The sequence below is a fragment of the Tamandua tetradactyla genome, chromosome 10 (assembly GCF_023851605.1).
Source record: "Tamandua tetradactyla isolate mTamTet1 chromosome 10, mTamTet1.pri, whole genome shotgun sequence".
Classification (NCBI taxonomy): Eukaryota; Metazoa; Chordata; class Mammalia; order Pilosa; family Myrmecophagidae; genus Tamandua; species Tamandua tetradactyla.
In genome coordinates this window covers 53,107,798-53,126,902 of record NC_135336.1, presented here as the reverse complement: position 1 = coordinate 53,126,902, position 19,105 = coordinate 53,107,798, and the positions used below count along the sequence as shown (strand labels likewise).

Genomic DNA, 19,105 nt, shown 5'->3' with positions numbered 1-19,105 from the left:
AGTCCTGGTAAGGACTTGCAGCAACTGGCAAACTATACATTGCTTGGGGAATGTAAAATTACACAGCCTCGTGGCATATAGCTTGGCAGTTCCTTAAAAGCTAACACTACATTACCCAGAAACCCTACTTCTGGTTACCTTAGAAAAATGAAAACATAGTCCACATAAAAATTCATATATGAAAGTTTATAGGACTTTAGTCACAATGTCCCCAAATAGAAATTGCCCAAATATCCATCAGCTAGTTAATTCCATACAAAGAAATACTTTCCTGCAATAAAAAGAAACTGACAATTATTGATACCTGCAACAATATGTATAGAAATGTACATTTAAAATGTACATATAATTTTATTATAATAAATGATACTTGAATAAATATAACAAGACAATGGGGGAAGCCATCATTAAAAAAAGAAAAAAACACTTAAATGCCAGCATACTATAGTATATGTGATTTACTTGGAATCTAATTTCCTGGTAAAATAAATTGAGATAATAAGAAAGATTAACCATTAACTAGATATTTCATGACATTAAGGAAGAATTACTGTTTATATTAGTGAATTAAGGCATTGTAGCTGTATTAAGTAGAGTCTTTATCTTAGAAATGCATGCTGAATTTCTTACAGATGAATTGATAAGATGACTGGAATTTCCTTCAAAGAAATCCTGCTTTGGGGGAGGAGTGGGTAGGTAAATGTGTATAGATGAAACAAGATTGACCATAAATTGATAATTAATGAAGCTGGGTGATTAGTACATGAAAGTTCATTATACTATTTTCTTTATTTTTTAAAAATATATTTGAGATTTTTCCACAATAAAAATTAAAGTATTGTAGCTCAATCATGCAAAGTGTCTGTTAGTGAATAGATTTTAATAGTACTAAATGAGTATTCTGCAATGTGTTAAGTAGACTGTATCCCAGAAATTTAAGGAGGGTTTCACATTTTAAAATATTTCAATAAAAGGCATCACAGTGATACAAATAAAAGAAACCATAGAATCCTTACCATAAACAGCAGATGCCTAATAACGTACTACCAAAACACTTTTAAAACTACAAATAGAGAACTTCCTTAACAAGATGAAGAACTAAAACTCATGATGAGATACCAAAGCATTGTTTCTCAGAGTATGATCCATGGCCCATTGATGTTTAGGGATTTTAGTTAAAAATAAAGATCTTATTAAATCGTGAGTCCTACAGATTTACCTGCTGGAAACTCTTCAATAACTCCCCTGTAGATCTTTATCTGTCTTTCCAGACTCATTTCTATCCTGTACTTCCCCCAATATAATCATCATCCCTGATCCCTGTCATATCTCAGTTACTTTATAGAAGTTAATTCTTCTGTAAGGAAAAAAAAGACATTTCTCACTACATCTGGTTAAAAACACCCTCATTCTAGTCCAGCCCTCATTTATGAATTTCTAGTAGATATTCCCTCCCAACTTTAGCCTAACATAATTGCTAGAATAGTATATATTACTGTATTTTAGATTTAAACAGTTTGTATTATGATATATTAACATGTCTGCCTTTTTGACCAGATTGTGAACTAATTTTGGTCAGAAAAAAAGATGCATGACTTTTATTTTTATTTTTGCATCTTTTAGCAGTAAGTATACTAACAAGCACAAAGAATGATAACCTACGTTTCAAAGATAGTAGGTTTATTCCAAATGAATTGTTTTCATACTTTATCAATCATATGTAAGGGCATTAAATCACACAGAAGGAATATATAGAAGACTGCTTTGATATAGTTTTTGTTTCTTTATTGTGGTCTACAAAGACTATATATGAAAGTGGGGAAAAAGTGAAGGTGGTTATTTAATCACTTTACAAAATCTATTAAAATGACTTGGCTTTTTCTCTTATTCAGTTTTTTGATTATCTTTTATTTAGCATAATTAGTTTAACATGTAGCCATCTCATTCACTTTATCATTACTTACTATCATTGAACATTATATATTACTATTTATAATATGATTTTTAAAAGTAGGTAATGTTAATGTAATGAATAATAGTAAAGATAGCTGACATTAATGGTCTAAATAACTTTAACATATTTTTGCATCAATTGAGAAATTCATGCAGCTTTTTAATTTATTTAATTTCAGTTGTGTTGCTTGATACAACAACTGTGCTGGGAGAGCTAGGATGGAAAACATATCCATTAAATGGGGTAAGTAAGTCTTTTTGAAATTGTCATCTGTGTTAGGATTTTAGGATCTGTTATAATAGTTAAAGCAATAGTGAGTTTTGGCTGTATTTTCGATTAATTTTAGTTCATGACTTAATTCCCTTAGAAAATATTAAAATGTAGTTAGAACTGATAAGTAATGGGAATTATATGGAAATTAAGTTTACTTCCTTTTAAATTATTAACTGTTATTCAATACAGTGTTATACTTGCCATATAAATTTATTTTTAGAAGTAAATTTCTACGTACAAGTTCAAGACATTTTTGAGTACACATTTATTAAATTTGGTAACCTGTATGAGTATTTCTATATAAATAAACTTTATATTTACATAAAATAAGTGGATTTTACAGAGTTAACAATTGATTTTCATTAGAAGCTATGAGTTCTTTTATTAAAGCAGTATGTATTTTTTTAGCTTGGCAAAATATACATTGCAATTAGGGTTTTTAATACCTTATGGTAGCAGTAGTTGTTTTTGAACGGTTTATGAGTATCTGTACTTTATAAGTTTTTCGGGTGTTGACATAATTTTAACTGTAGCTGCACTTGCCTTCTTATATGTTTTTGCATATTTTACATCATTTTCACATTGTATTTCTCCTTTTTTCCCTTTCATGATAAAATAAAAACCTAGGATTGTTGGTGAAGCACTCTACTTTGATATTTGTCCATTTAAATACAGTTTTGATAATAGAGTCAACTTTTTTCAAATATATTTGTTTGTTATTTTCCTTTTCTTTGAGATATTTTTCCTATTCATCACATTATTAGTTGATGTTTCTAAATTGCTTTTTTCATGACAGCTATACATTTAAATCTGAGAGTTGACCCAAGCATATTTTATTCTTTTAAGATCTTTTACATATTACTCTTTGAGTATAAAATTTCTCATTAACAATTACTCATTAAACATACATTTTCAAATAAAAATTACTACAAAGAGTTAAACCTTCCATTATTTGTTTAACAGGCTATTTCCTTATTTAGTTTTATTTGTTTATATATTATGATTTTTTCTGAAGGTTTCATTTTATTTCTTTATGCTATTTTACTGAGATACATTCACATACCATGTAATCATCCAAAGTTTACAGTCAGCGGCTCACAGTATCGTCATCTAGTTGTGCATTCATCACCACAATCAATTTTAGAACAGTTTCATTACTCCGAAATAAAAATGAAAAAGAACCCCCAAACATCCCATACATCTTATCCCCTCATCTTATTCATTTACTTTTTTGTCTTTATTTTCTTACACATCTGCTCATACACTAGATAGAGGGAGTGTGTCACAAGGTTTTCCCAATCACATGGTCACACTATAAAACCTATTTAGTTGTACCATCATCTTTAAGAATCAGGGCTACTGGATTACAGTTCAACAGTTTCAGGTATTCCCTTCTAGCTATTGTAATACACTAGAAACTAAAAAGGGATATGTATATGTAAAAGAATAATCTCCAGAATGACCTCTTGACTCTATTTGAAATCTCTCATCCACTGAAATTTTATTTTGTTTCATTTTTTCCCCCTTTTGGTCAAGAAGGCCTTCTCAATTAGAGCTATCATCTAACCATTTCTGTGAAACATATCTTTTTTTTTTTTTTTTCTATGAGCGGCCACTGGGAATCGAACCTGAATCTCGGCATGGCAGGCAAGAACTCTGCCTGCTGAGCCACCATGGCCAGCCCAAAATATATCCTTTTAAACTAAAATTATATTTTTATCTTCATTATCTTATTTCTATTCAAGCAAATAAATATTTGTATATCGATGTATTAAGTAGGTCATGTTTACCATGATTACTGTGGAGAAATGAAGAAACATTTTCTAGAATATCCTTCCAAAATACTAAGGGTATCTTTTCCTCTATATGCAGAAGAGCTTATAAGAACTTGTCTATTTTAAAATTGCTTTAGAAACCTTATTTTTTAATTGTTTGAAAAAATAAGGATGATATTGTCCATGATCTTATTTAGTCATGGTCAGAGAATCATGTGAGGGACAGAAGAAGTTATGCCCCCGTTCTAGTGGTTTGTGTTTACTTAATTAGACTTCGTTGCAGAACAAGCTCGTGAACAGGAGACACAGGGACTTAGAGAATTACGATAGAACTTAATGCTGTCATTCTTATGAGTTTGTCGTAGAAGTTATGAAATGGCAGACTGTCTCTAATACTTCTGGTCTCTTTGTCACAGAGAGGTTAGAATTTGCTGAAAAATGCTGAAGAGCTTTCCATTTGTCATACACCGTTCTAGGCATTTTATATTTTATTTTCACAGTGGTCCTATGAAGTATGTATTTGCTCTGTTCTCCAGGCGGATAAACCAAGTCTTAGAGAGATTAGGGAACAGAATATACCAACAAATAATGAATGATGAATCCTGATTCAAATCAAGATATTTCTGACTCTAAAGCTTATGTCTTTACTATTTCATTGCCAACAGAAAGAAGCATAGATAATTTTGGGACAGACGAATTATGTATGTGTGCGTGATATTTGCATGATTGATTCAGAATCCCTTTCTCCCCTTGATAAACATACTTCTAGATTGAGATGTAGATTGGGGTGTCAGTCTAAGGATTAGTAAAAAGAAAGAGAGAAAGAAGAAGGGAAAGAGAGGAATACAGTGAAAAAGGAGGGTGGTTGACCATTGAGTATTTAACACTTGCTAGGCTTCATGTAAAGTGCTTAACTCATAAAAATCTTATAAAGCAAATATAATTTATTCGCATTGAAGAATATGGAAATTGAGACTCAGACTAAACAATATTTACAAGGTTATAGTGAGAGAAGGTGGTACAGCAAAAGCTCTAATCGACACAAATTTCAATCTTGACTGTTAGAAACAGTTGTTTTTAAGGCTAAAGATGCTTTTGTTTTTTCTAACGTTCTGCCATAGAGAGATAAAGGCTAAAGGCCAGTAAGCATAGACTACATCAGGAGAAGTAATACCTGACTTTAAAAAGGAAATTGAATTACTTTGGAATATCACTGTTGGCATAGGATGCATTAATGTTTAGATTAAACCCCAAATAATATTGTACATATGACAAGTATAAACAATAGAAATATTTGAAAACACAACATATGGACATATTGTATAATAGATTGGATGAAACTATAAGAAGTTGATAAAATAAAATTTAAAGGGAACAAAAAAATGGAACACATACAAGATTTAAAGAAAATATAAAACCAATTTTTTTCTTTAACTGAAAAAGAGTATATTACTTGTAAAAATGGAGCTTTAACTAATGCTATTACAGGTTCTAATGAGTAAGGAAGTAATGAGTAAGGATGAACAACTTTGAAAAATGGTTGCCCAAAATGGTAAGAATGAAGATAATCTAAATAGCAATATAGGTTAAATAATTTTAGATCTATCAAAATTTAGCTTATAACATTTAAGCCAGTATTATATCTATCTTTTAAAAGTTATATACATTTTTAAATTGTTAAAATATTTTATGCTCTCTGGTTATTGAGCCATGCTAATTTGAATGGTCATTTTGGCAGTTACTCTTTTTTAGAGACACTAAAGTTAGTATAACAAATGTTTCATGGGTGGAAAAAATAAGCAGATTATATAGTTGGCAATTTTATGCCGTAAAGGATATTTGATATTTCTATGAATATAATATTTTCTAGTAAAAAAACTTTTTAATTCTCAAAATTTTATTTCCATAAGGATTGAATAGAGATTTATTTTTGAAATTATGTAATGTACTATATAAAAAATGTGATGTAAGAAGTGATTCCATTTTTTTTACTTAAAATAGATAGCTTTTTCACTAGTAGTATTATACTGATGTAATTATAGGAGTAAGCATTCACAACGGCCTGTGAACAAAACCGTTATTCGTTATTTTGAGTACATGGCAAGCATCTGTGTGCTGTTAGCAAATGGAAAATAGAGGAATAGTCTTGAGTGAATGAGATTTTGAATTTGCAAAAATAAGAACAGAATGTATTAGTTTTCTGAAAAGATACTTGCTTCTCAACTCGTTTGTTAGCAACACGGTGACCAATCCCAGCCCAACACGTGTCCCTGCATGCTTCCAGCCTATATAAGCCTGTGCACTTCTTCAATAAAGTGGACGTCTTCCACTCACCCCTGAGGGTTGTCTCCTGAGTCGTGCGATGTGTGCTGTGTGCTGTGTATCTGTGTGACTGACTCAGTACGGCTGCTTACCCCCAGCCATCAGCTACCCAACAGTTTGTAACAGCATTTAAAATATATTATATTTTTGTAAAAACATAGTCAAGAATTCAGTTTAACAAACTTCTCTTTTAAACTCCTATGCATCATTTACTCTGTTTAAGAAAACAAAGAAAAATTGAAGATATTGCTCATGCAGCAATTTTATACAAAGAAAATAGATTTGCAATTTTTTTTTTTTTTGCATGGGCAGACACTGGGAATTGAACCTGGGTCTCCAGCATGGCAGGCGAGAATTCTGCCAGCTGTTCCACAGTAGCCTGTCCAAGATATACGATTTTATAGATTGTTCTCACTGTCTAATGTGTCTAGTGTGATTGTGAAAACCTTGTGAGTGACCCTCCCTTTATTTTGTGCGTGGGCAGATGAATAAGAAAATAAAGAAAAAAATAAATAGTAATAGAGAGATAAGGGGTGATATGGGATGTTTTGGATGTTATTTTTAATTTTTTTTGGAGTAATAAAAATGTTCTAGAACTGATTGTGGTAATACTGAATCCATAACTATATGGTAATATTGTCAGCCATTGATTGTAAATTTTGGATGACTATATAGTATGTGAATATATGTTAATAAAATAGCATTAAAAAGAAAACTGATATATCCTACATCAATAAACCTGTTTATATTTGGAAAATGAAGAATTGTATTTCTATGTAATTGACAACTTTTAAGAACTTTATCCTGTTAAGGTCTCTCCCATCCTTTACCTTTAGGTTTAAAAAACTCATCTTTAATGTACATATGATAGATCATGTCTCTGTTTCATAATTGTAGTGGGCATTGATATAGGTACTCCAGTATTCAAAACTTAATTTCCTTTTCAACAGTATAGTACACTTTATCAAAAATTAAAGGAAAGTTGAATCTCAGGAGAAAAAAAAGGATACTGAATATTAGTTTGCACTTTATGTTAATGATAAAAATAAGAAATTGAGAAATTTTGTTTTTCAAATGCCAAAAACTAATTTTAAATATCATAAGTATATATATTGCATACTGTGACAAATTATATTATTACGGCTTGAGTAATACGAGATCATACAAGAGATATGATCTGTTGGACATAGTGGATTGCTATTAGGAATTCACCCTGAGATAGAAAAATAGGAGTTCATGTATAAATAACTTAGACATTCACGTTTGAGTAAAAGCTGTTAATGAACCTGGTCACCATGAATTTTATAGTAAATAAAGGAGTACATTATAAATTCTGTAGAGAGATTCTTCGTTCAGTAAATCAGAGCACATCATTTCTTAATATCATTGTTTCAAAGACCTTAGAAATGACTGTACATATGGAAGAGAATATCTATCAATATGTCATTTATTTATTTGTAAGGACCAGTTTATCATAGTACCGGGCTTCCATATTGAATTTTGATTAATTTTATTATACATTGAAATTATCTAAAACTACCATGCATGTGTTTGAGTTCTGATAACATAAACTTTGGGGATGATTTTTGTTGTTAACAATGTATGATTTTAGTGATTGTTTTCAAAACTTTCATCTAAATAATTTTTCATTTGAAAAGTTTTAGAAACGTAATTTTCTAATTTTCATCATATTATTTTTAAACATATTATTTCATATTTCAAAGAAAGGCATTAGGTTGTAAATTGGTCCATCAATGAAAATGTTATGAATAGATTGGACTTGAATATCTACTTTATAAATGTGCCTGGTGCAAAGCAGGGATCTAAATGCACATTTCTTTAACATTAATATTTATAACCTATATGGTGGTTTGAATATATCCCCCAGAAAAACGTGTTCTTAAATCTAATCTGTTCTTGTGGGTGTGAATCCATTATAAGTAGGTATAAGCGGGTCCTTTTGAAGTGATTACTTGAGGTAAGGCGTGCCTACCTCAGTCATGATGAGTCTTACTGTTAATACTGGAGTCCTTAATAAGAGAATGAAAATAAGACAGAGAGAAAAATGCATGGAAAGCAAGACGTTGAAAGCAGTGAAACCTGGAACAGAAGGGAGAGACAAGCAAATAGTGCCATGTGCCTTGCCATGGGGCAGAGGAGCCAAGGATCGCTGGCAGTCGGTTTTGGGAAGAAAGCATTGTCCTGGTAATGCCCTGATTTGGACATTTTCCTGGCCTCAAACTGTAAGCTGATATATTCCCATTGTTTCCCAAAAAAGTGAAGTCATTTTTTGGCAGTTGCTGGAGCAGCCTAGGAAACTAAAACAAGCCATTTGATAGGTGTGTGACATTATTCTCATCCACATAAGAAGGAAATAGTACTTATTTATTAGATGATTGTGTAGATTAAATGGTTTAATATATGTAAAGAACTGGAAAAAGCATATAACTGAGAATAAGTATTGTATAAGTTATTATTATGATCATTATTATTGCTATTATTATTAGGGGTACTATGATGACCCTAAATATTTTGAAGAAATAAAATCTGTGTGTATCTTCATGTAGGCATTTTGTTTCCTTGCTTTTCTTGAATCACATTTTTATTGCATACTATGTTTTATCTCCAGAACACAAACAAAAATTAATTACATTTTTCAACTTTCATAGGCATTATATAATTGGCTGTTACATAATTTGCTAAAACTTTTGCTTACATAGTTTCACAAATTATGGTTTCTTAATTTTCCCTAAGCTTCTGTTTTTTTGCAATGAACACTTTGAAATTTCTACTTTCTAGTCACTTCAATCACTGTCAGTAGTGGTTGACTTTATTTTAAGCCCATTTAATATAAAAAATAAATCAAGTTTTTATGTCTTTGTTTATGTGACAACACTGCTTTTCTTCCTTACAAGTCAGTAAAGGGAGGACTTGAGATCTTTTCTGTGGAGTACAAGTTAAGCAGTAGCCATGACATTCTCAGAAGCTTTAGAATCTAGTTCCAGATATTCACAGGAGGCACTGTGTAAATTTATGTCCCAGAATACTAAAATAATCATGTGCCATGGGTCTCAAAAATGCATATGTTGCAACAGGACTGATGGTAAAAATTCAGAAATGGATAGCACAGTACTACCTGATTGTAGCACAATAATGTAAGTACACTGAATGTGAGAATGATAGAGGGGAGAGGGCTGGGGACACATATGAAACCAGAGGGAAAGACATATGATAAAAACTGAGATGGTATAATCTAGGAGTGCCTATAGTGTGCAGTGATAGTAACTAAATGTACAAATTAAAAAAATGTTTTTTCATGAGGAAGAACAAAGAATGTCAGTATTGTAGGATGTTGAAATAGATATTCATATTTTAAAACTTCAACTTCTGTATGATACTAAAGCAAAAAATGCTTATTTGGTACAAAATTTATATTTTGGATAGTGCATTTCCTAATATGACTTATATGAACAGGTTATTTGAACTCTATAAGTACATGGAACCTTGAATAGGGCATGAGATTTTTTAAGGTTTGTCCAGTGTGATGCCCAGATAATCCTAGAGTGATTTGAACAGTGAATAAAGAAGTATTTTTAGAGTCCCCTTGGCAGAATGGTAGTAAAAGGGAAAAATTCAGCTTGCCCATTTGGAGAATTCTTGATATTCTCGCAAGCAATGGGGACACGCGAATCAATAGGCCTAGCCCTCAATCTTGGGGTTTATCATATGAAACTTATCCCCCCAAATAATAGGCTAATCCTACTTTTAATTAGGCCTAAGAGTCACCCCTCAGAGAATCTCTTTTGTTGGTCAGATGTGGCCTGTCTCTCTCTCAACCAACACGGCAAGCAAACTTACTGCCCATCCATCCCCCTATGTGGGACATGACTCCCAGGGGTATAAACCTCCCTTCAATGGAAGAGAAATCCTAGAATGAGCTGGGACTCAGCATCAAGGGATTGAGAAAATCTTCTTGACTGAAAGGGGGAAGAGAGACAAAATAAAGTGTCAGTAGCTTAGAGATTTCCAACAGAGTCGAGAGGTTATCCTGGAGGTTATTCTTATACATTTTATAGATATCTGATCATTTTTAGTTTAAAGTGTGTTAGAGAGGCTAGATGGAAGTGCCTGAAACTGCAGAGCTATGTTCCAGTAGCCATGTTTCTTGGAGATGAATATATAATGATAAAGCTTTCACAGTGTTACTGTGTGATTGTGAAAACCTTGTGTCTGATGCTTCTTTTATCTAAGGTATGCACACAGGAGTAAAAAATATGGATTACAAATAAATAATAGGGGGAACAAATATTAAAACAAATTGAGTAGATTGAAATACTAGTGATCAATGAAAGGGAGTGGTAAGGGGTATAGAAAAAAATAGAGGAACAAAGGTTACAATATATTGGTTAGATGGAAATACTAGTCGTCAATGAGAGGGAGGGGTAAGGTGCATGGTATGTATGAGTTTTTATTTCTTTTTCTGGAGCGATGCAGATGTTCTAAAAATTGATCATGGTGATCAATATACTACTGTGTGGTGATATCGTGAGCCATCGATTGTATACCATGTATAGAATGTTTGTGTGCTAAGAATGTTCGTGTTTGTATGTTTTGTCTTAACTAAAAAAAATAAATTAAAATGTGTATATTGTCAATCTTTTTTGAACACAATTTATAGATTAATGCATTCCTATTTGTACTCTTTTTTTAAAGATATTTTTATTGAGAAATCTTTATACACATACAGTCCATTAATGGAATACAATCAGTGGCTCACAATATCATCACATATTGTATATTCATTACCATGATCATTTTTAGGGCATTTGTATCACTCCAGAAAAATAAATAAAAAGTAAAGAAAATAAAACTCATACATCTCATACCCCTTACCCCTTCTTCTCATTGACCACTAGTATTATCATGTACCCAATATTTTACCCTTTATCCCCCTCTTATTTATCTTTAATAAATTTAATAATAAATATTATATTTCATTTTTTACTCATCTGTCCATTCCCTGGATAGAGGGAGCATCAGACACAAGATTTTCATAATCATATGATCACATTGTAAAGGCTGTGTTGTTATACAGTTGTCCTCAGGAATTGAGGCTATTGGAACACAGCTCAATAGTTTCAGGTACTTCCCTCCAGCCACTCTACTACACCATAAACTACAAAGGGATATCTATATAATGCGTAAGAATAACATCCAGATTACCTCTCGGCTCTGTTTGAAATTTCTCTCAGCCTCTGAAACTTTGTTTTGTCTCATTTTTTTCTTTTGGTCAAGAAGGTTTTCTCAATCCCTTGATTCTGGGTCCTGGTTCATCCCTGGAGTCCTGTCCCACATTGCCAGGAATATTTATGTCCTTGGGAGTCATGTCCAATGTAGGGTGGAGAGCAATGAGTTCACTTGCTGAGTTGACTTAGAAAGAGAAGCCACATCTGAGCAAGAAAAGAGGTTCTCTGGGGGTGAGTTCTAGGTATAATTACAAGTAGGCTTAGCTTCACTTTTGCAGGAATAGGTTTCATAGGGTGAACCCCAAGACTGAGGGTTCAGCCTATTGAAGTGGTTGTCCCCACTGCTCGTGAGAATATCTATAATTCCCCAGATGAAGACGTTGAATAATTCTTCCTTTCTCTCCAGTACTCCAAGGGGACTTTACAAATACTTTTTTGTTCTTTGCCCAAATTACTCTGAAATATATTGCAGCATCACACTAACCTGTACAAATCAATAGGATCTCATTCCGTATTCAATATTTCATGTAATTATGGAATTCAAATAAACTGACCATACAAGTTAAATTAGATAATGTGCTATCTAAAATATAAATTTTGCACCAAATAAACATCCCTTCCTTTGGTTTCACACAGAAGTTGAAATTTTAAAATATGGACCGTATCATCCTTTATCCTGTATTCTGATTTACCTTAGTCCTATCCAAATCAGCTTAATTCTTATCTCTAGTTGAAGTCTGATCACTTTTTAAACTTTTTTAGCAGTTGCTATATGGGGTACTGCTGACTTTCATAGCTTCAGTGGTCTAACTGGAAGTCTCAGGTGTCACATACATACATACCTGAAGTTTCAGGGAACAACCAGGTTGTACTCAAATAGCTCAGTATCTCAGAATTTAGAAATAGCAGTTACAATTCCTGCATATATATGTGACTGCTATAAGAGTTTACAATCTAGGACTCTTTACAGTGGACCCCATACGCTCAACTTTAGTTCTCTGAGTTTGTATATTATGATTAGTCCATGTAAATGACTATTTGCACTCTTAATGGTGCATTCTCCCTTTCACATTGATTGTGAGGTACACCTGAAGAATGTGTGAGTGTATTAGAAAGAGAGAATACAGAGAATTAACTAAGGTATGAGAGGTACTGGATATGTCTATTTATGCATAAACAAGTCACCCTGGAATTTAGAGGGTTAAAACAAAATACAATTGCTGTTGCTCATAAGTCTATGAGTAGTATGGGCATAGGTGGTCCTTCTGGTTTAGGCCAAGATAGGATGATCTGATTGGGCTTGTCTTCTCTTTGTTGACGGTCTGGTGGGGGCAGACAAGTTTAGAATGGCCCCCATCCCTGAGGTGGCTGTTCTTCAGAGCCTACAGAAGCATACTCTGAACTTGTTTACATGGTGAAGGCAGAAATCTGATCAAAAGTGAAAGTCTCCAAGGCCTTTAACACAAATTCAAATCATGAGGAAATAGAATTTATCATTTGATGGGAAGAATTAAAAAATCACATTACAAAGGTGCATATTCTGGGCCATAGTTCTTATCTCTGTCTGGCCATAGTTCCAATCAGTCAACCATACCACATCATAGATATTTTAAAGCCATAATAAATTGTATAGTAAATACAAGAAAAAGGCTAAATTGACCAAAGAATTGGAACCCAAAAAACAGAACTGAACATATATAAGAATGAAATATGTGATAAAAAGTATTCAACTAGATGAGGGATTAATGGTAGAAAGCAGTTTCCTGAGTAGTTTAGGATATTGAAAGAAAATGCTGAGTTTTTATTAATAGTAGAACATAAAATAAAAGAGTAAAATACAGACTATTTTTAGTTTCCATTTCCTCAGCTATTTATTTAATGACCTGCTAAGCCAATTTAAATTTGCATTTTACACCAAGCTTGATGTTCTCCTTGATTTGTTGCATTCAGTGGTATTAAACACATTTTGTCAGACAACCTGTATTAAACCTCTATGAAAACAGTTTACCATACCACAAAATAAATGGTGTAAATAGAGGCCACAGTGGAGTTTCAGAGCAAACTCAGTTCATGATTTGCAATATTAGAGAAGGTTTTGCCTGCAAATCTATAATACAATATGCAAAGGCTTTTTGCTAAAAGCATATAAGTAAGTCTGTACTCAGAGAAAACAAACAAAACATAACAAAAACAGTTACTGCAGTTACTGGCATGAAACAATGCATGCTGCATAAAAATAAATCAAAGCACAAATAACTTCCAAATATAGAAAAATCACTTGAAAGACAAATACTGTATTCATGGGAGAGGCAAAGAAGAAAACCACAGTCAAGTTCTAGGGGATTGAACCTAAGAGGTTACTATCGGTAAAAGATAAAATTGTCATCAACACATCAATTAATCTTACCGTTTTAGTAATCAATCTGTTTTTTGTGGCAGTAAACAAAAGATAAAATTTACTTTTCTTTCTGTCTCCTATTTCCCTGCCTAATATGGGGTTAATGAACGGGGTGGTGGTAGGGGGGTTATGCTGTTATGGGAAAATTTGAAGGGAGCAAACAAAGAGCATAAAGAGGTAATTTATTTGAGTAAATAGAAAATTACCTAAAATTAAGGTAAAATCAGCAAGGAGAAAGGAATTTATAATGAACTTAATATTAATAGCTATGGTTTGAGTATTTTTACTCTGTAATAAGAACTATGCTTAAGCATTTTATATACTTTTTTCATTTTATTCTAATAACATTTATGTTAAGTAAATATAATTAGCACTATTTTATGGTGAAAAAACTGAACCTCAGAGAAGTTACATAACCTGTCCAAGCTTTTGGTAATATTAATTAAAGGAGTTGGTATTAAAAGCAGTGTCATTTTACTCTGAAGGCAGGATGCTCAGCCACTGTAGTGTACCTATAACCATCTATTGATTTTCAAAACTGTGATTGCTCTTGTGGAGGATATAAAATAACCCTTAAAGCAGCTCAAATACACCCTTACCCTGGTTATTATGTTGTTAGAACAATACAGGTTTTGAGTAAAAGTGTACATAGTTATTGAAAAGCGCCGAAGATGATTAATCTTTGAGGATATCCTCAAACTGAGAATATTTAATTATGAAGCACAGTTGGTTAGCTAGTGACATAAGAATTTGCAATGCATATTTGTATAGTTTATATTATTTCTCTTAGAAAGAAACAAGATTACTTTAGTGTATCTGTTTTAGGTTTGTGCCTTTGTGTATCATTTGTAACTATGACTGTATATAGATGTCTTATTGTAGCTAGTTAAGCGTGAAATATGGACTAGTCCAATAAAAAATAACTTAAATCAGTATGTTAGAAATTTTAGAAGAGTATCTGCTATTCTCAAACCATCATCCAACTAAAACATCCAATCGGCAGACTTGCTGAAGGATATCAGTCACGGTTAGTGCCACAGTATCCTGCTTGTTCAATCATATCTTATTGAGACATTGAAGGGAACCTAATCTAAAGGCATCAATCCATTGACTGATCAGCTGCCTGTCACCTCTAGTATATACATTTCTATCAGTGACTAACCCAATCAGATTCCTGTTTTTGGAATTTGGGGTTTTTATGTTAGGAGCCCAGGGTAGAAATAACAACCAGAAAGTTCTGCCATAAACATACACTGAAAAGTACATGGAAAAAGGTTAAAGCTAGAGGCTATGATAAGCTAAATCAGTATACAAGTAAAAGTTGTAAGAGCAGAAAAAAGCACCAGTTAAAGGGCAACCAGTCAGTAGTAAAAGGAGAACATAGCAGATTGAGAGAGTAAGCCATGGAAAAGGGAGCGATTGGAATAGTTACTACCTCCAGTGCTGCATAGGTCACTGCCCAGGTCACTGCTCGGGTTGCTGCCTAATCTCCAGTTTATAGTTATTCTTGAAATGAACACTTTTCACTTGAGCTGGCAGATTTTAACCCTCCAAAAATAAACTTAGAAAATAGTGAAAAGCTGACATTATTTTGAAGCAGACCAGGAAATATGAAAGGTTATGGAAGCTAGAATTTCCTTGAGGAGGAATCCATAGGAACATGAATCATCTGGAGCTGCAGGGCTTCTTTTATCAACTCACACTTGGATAAATGATCTCTTCTACATGGAGGCAAACAGGTAAATGAAAATACATAATTTATTAGAGTCCATAAAAATATTTAATACCTGAACAACTAAAATCTGTGTCACTTCTCTCTCCACAGTTGCCGAGTATTCCCTCTTTTATAGCATTCTCTGTAAAGAAAACAGATTGTTGCCTTATTTTTCAGCAATTGAAAGAACATGATGTATTAGATGATGATGAAACTCATTGTATGGTGAGAAAGGGAAGTAACAGAAAAACAGGTAACAATGACTTAGGAAATCAGATGTGAAATATTTACTGATACCCCGTTGTCTGTGAATATGTAATTAGTTTCATATATTCACTGGGCAGCTGGAAAATATGTATATATGGATTTCATTTTTCCAATATCTCTACAGTTCTTTCATATATATCCCTGTTGATATCTTTCCTCTTCAGAATATTTTAAAACTAAAATGGAGCCCTGAGGACATAATATTGAGTGAAATAAGCCAGACACAAAAGGATAGATTACTGTATGATTCCATTTTTATGACAATGGTAAGTGCAAAAATCAGAGGCTTATAATATAGAATATAAGGAACCTAGCGATACACAGAAGGTTGAGATGGGTGAACAGTTATCTATTTCCTTGCAATTGTAACAGTTAAATTCAATTGTAAGGGAATAAATTGAAGTAAAGACAGTTCACTAGTGGGTCCATAAGTAATATTACCATATTGAAGATGAACATGATTGAAAGGGGTTGTATAGACCCATGTGTCCTACTGATTAATACTACAAATATAAATAAGTTCTTGCATGAACTACTGAAAGGTATGGATCTTGTATAAAGAATGTATAGTTTTGAGGTAATTTGTGAAAAATGCTGTTACATGCTGTGTTCAACAGATAAACAGCAATACCACAGCAATACCCGAGGTAAATAGTGGGTGGAGGGACAAGAGTTAAGGAAAGGTTTAGATTTTCTATTTGATGAGGGCGTATTTTTGGTTATCTTTCTCTTGGGAACAATGAAGTTATCTTAAATTGAGACCGTTGATGGACTATTGACTGTGGACATTATACATGAGGCCCAGTAGATGGGGGTGGCTGAAAGATGTACTGACTGAGAAGTACATTGGCAAATGAAGATGTATACATGTCATCCGACATGGTGCTGCTACAGAAAGGAACTAAGTTGTGAGGTATGCAATGATGTGAACGAACCTGTGGGACACCTGGTGAGGCAAAATAAGCCAGAAACAAAGGAGCAAATATTGTATGATCGCATTTAGAAAATACTTTTAAGAATACTGAGGCCTAGATTGGAAGCTCTTATAGCAGTCACATTTAGCCTGGAGCAGTAATTGTTATTTCTGGATTTTGAGAGGCTCTTTTATGTATGTATAACCTATGCCAGATTATACATTAGAGATAAGAGGAAAGCCAACCAAGTCAGGAATAAGGTAATTTAGAATATAGGGGCAAGGAAGACACTGTCTATATTTTAGAACTTCACTTATGCTTTGAGACCAAAGGAAGAAAGGTTTATTTTGCCCAGAACCTAAATTTTTTGTAGCACATAATCTAACTCAACCTGTGTGGACAAATCATTTAAATAATCCAAATCAGGAAGCCCAGAATAAGAATGAGGGCTTTTAATCCTGTATAGTTTAATGCAAGTGAAGCCATTGCCCTCTGCCCTAGGTGGAACATGACCGCCAGGGGCGAAAGTCTCCCTGGCAGTGTGGGGGATGACCCCAGCCCCGGCCCCGCGGGGATCAACAATGTCATCCTGACCAAAAGGAGAAAAGAAGTACAACAAATAAGGTTTCAGTGGCTGAGAGAGTTCAAGTAGAGTTGAGCGACTGCTCTGGAGGTCACTTTTACAAGAGTTTCAGTTAGACATTGCTACCTACCATAACTTGCCAACCCCTGACCAGAACCATTCCTTCCAATCCTGAAGAACACTTAGGACATTGTATAAGATTCTACAAAGGTTCCATGCACTAGGGTAACTTTCCAGAACCCACAACCTCCAGATGGGTCCCTCAACCAGATAAATCCTGAAATGCAAAGGGGCCAGCCTCTCCAGAACATCAACTAGTTCCGTCCCCCTACCCCATATTATCTACAGCCCCTTCCAACATGAAAAAATTAGAATGGGCATAGCCCAAATACAGCTGAAGAGTGGGAGAAAACTCAAAAGTGATGATGAAGTTATATAGAGAAGGTAGAGTTAGCAAATGAGTATGATTGCTGAATCGTTATTGTAATATTTCTTTTCTTCTCCAGTATCTTAGAGCAGCTAGAAGTAAAAACCTAAATGGTAGAGTTATAACCCATACGAAACTCTGAAATTTGTACAACGACTAATTGTTGCGATGTACTTTGAAATTTATTGCTCTTTTTATATATGTTATATATGTTTTGGGTATATGTACTTTTTCACAAAACAGAAAAAAAAGAGGAGTGTAACAGAGAACATAGGATTTAACAAAAGGGTATGACTGCCAAATAATGATATTATTGATAATGCTATTAATATTAAAATCGATAATATTAGTTAATAATAAATGAATATTGATATTTCTTATGGTCTCCAGTGTCTTGGAGCAACTAGAAGAAAAAAATGATGAATAGTGTAACTGTAACCCATACCAAACTTTTAAATCTGCTCTATAAGTGCTTGTTAAAATGTACTTGGAAATTTATTGCTTTTTTGTATATATATCATATTTCACAATAAAAGAAAGTAAAAAAGGAAAAACGAGCAAAGTTAAAAAGAAAAAAAGAACTAGAATGGGCTTCTTTAATCCAGTCCTCCTTGTCTTATATAATGTAGTCTATTTTTTATTCTGTTCAGCTCTACATTGTTTCTTACAAAGCTTTGACCATTCAGCCTCCTGCTTCCAAGAGAATCTTCCAATTTTTTCTTTTAAAATGAGCTCTATATTCTAATTCTAAGTGTTTCTGGTATTAGTAGAAAGTTCTAATTTTTTTTAGCCAGAGCCATCGAAAATAATTATAAAGCATTTCATTGATAAAAGAAAAACTCTACATTTAAATCAAAAGCAAGTACATACAAATGTTAAATTCTCTTAGAAAACCCTAAGCATAAGAAAAAAATTACCCTAGAAATTGTTTGCTGATTTTAAGAACATGATTAGTGTTTTAAAATTTAAATGCGGAGTATGCGGTGTTACTTTTTAAGTGCTTAAATTCTTGTTTTGAGAAGGAAAATGTAGTTTCAGTTATAACCAAGCAAAATTTTATTATTAGTTAAATATTTAACTAGATGAAACATAGAATGTTTTTGAACATTTAATTATATTTATTTTTATAAGTGATTAATTCACTCTTGCACACCACCACCAATCACCAAATTTCATTGATTTTGCCTCTTAAAGTTCTTTTTTTTTTTTTTTTTTGTATGCTTTATGGTGGG

At 32.9% G+C, this 19,105-nt stretch overlaps 1 protein-coding gene across 1 annotated transcript in view; it reads left to right on the top strand.

Moving 5' to 3' along the window:
• Positions 1–19,105, top strand: part of EPHA6 (EPH receptor A6) — a 951,964-nt gene that overhangs the window by 91,084 nt on the left and 841,775 nt on the right. Inside the window, 1 exon segment of the mRNA XM_077118650.1 lies at positions 2,133–2,197. Within this exon segment, the coding sequence (XP_076974765.1) occupies positions 2,133–2,197 (65 nt within the window).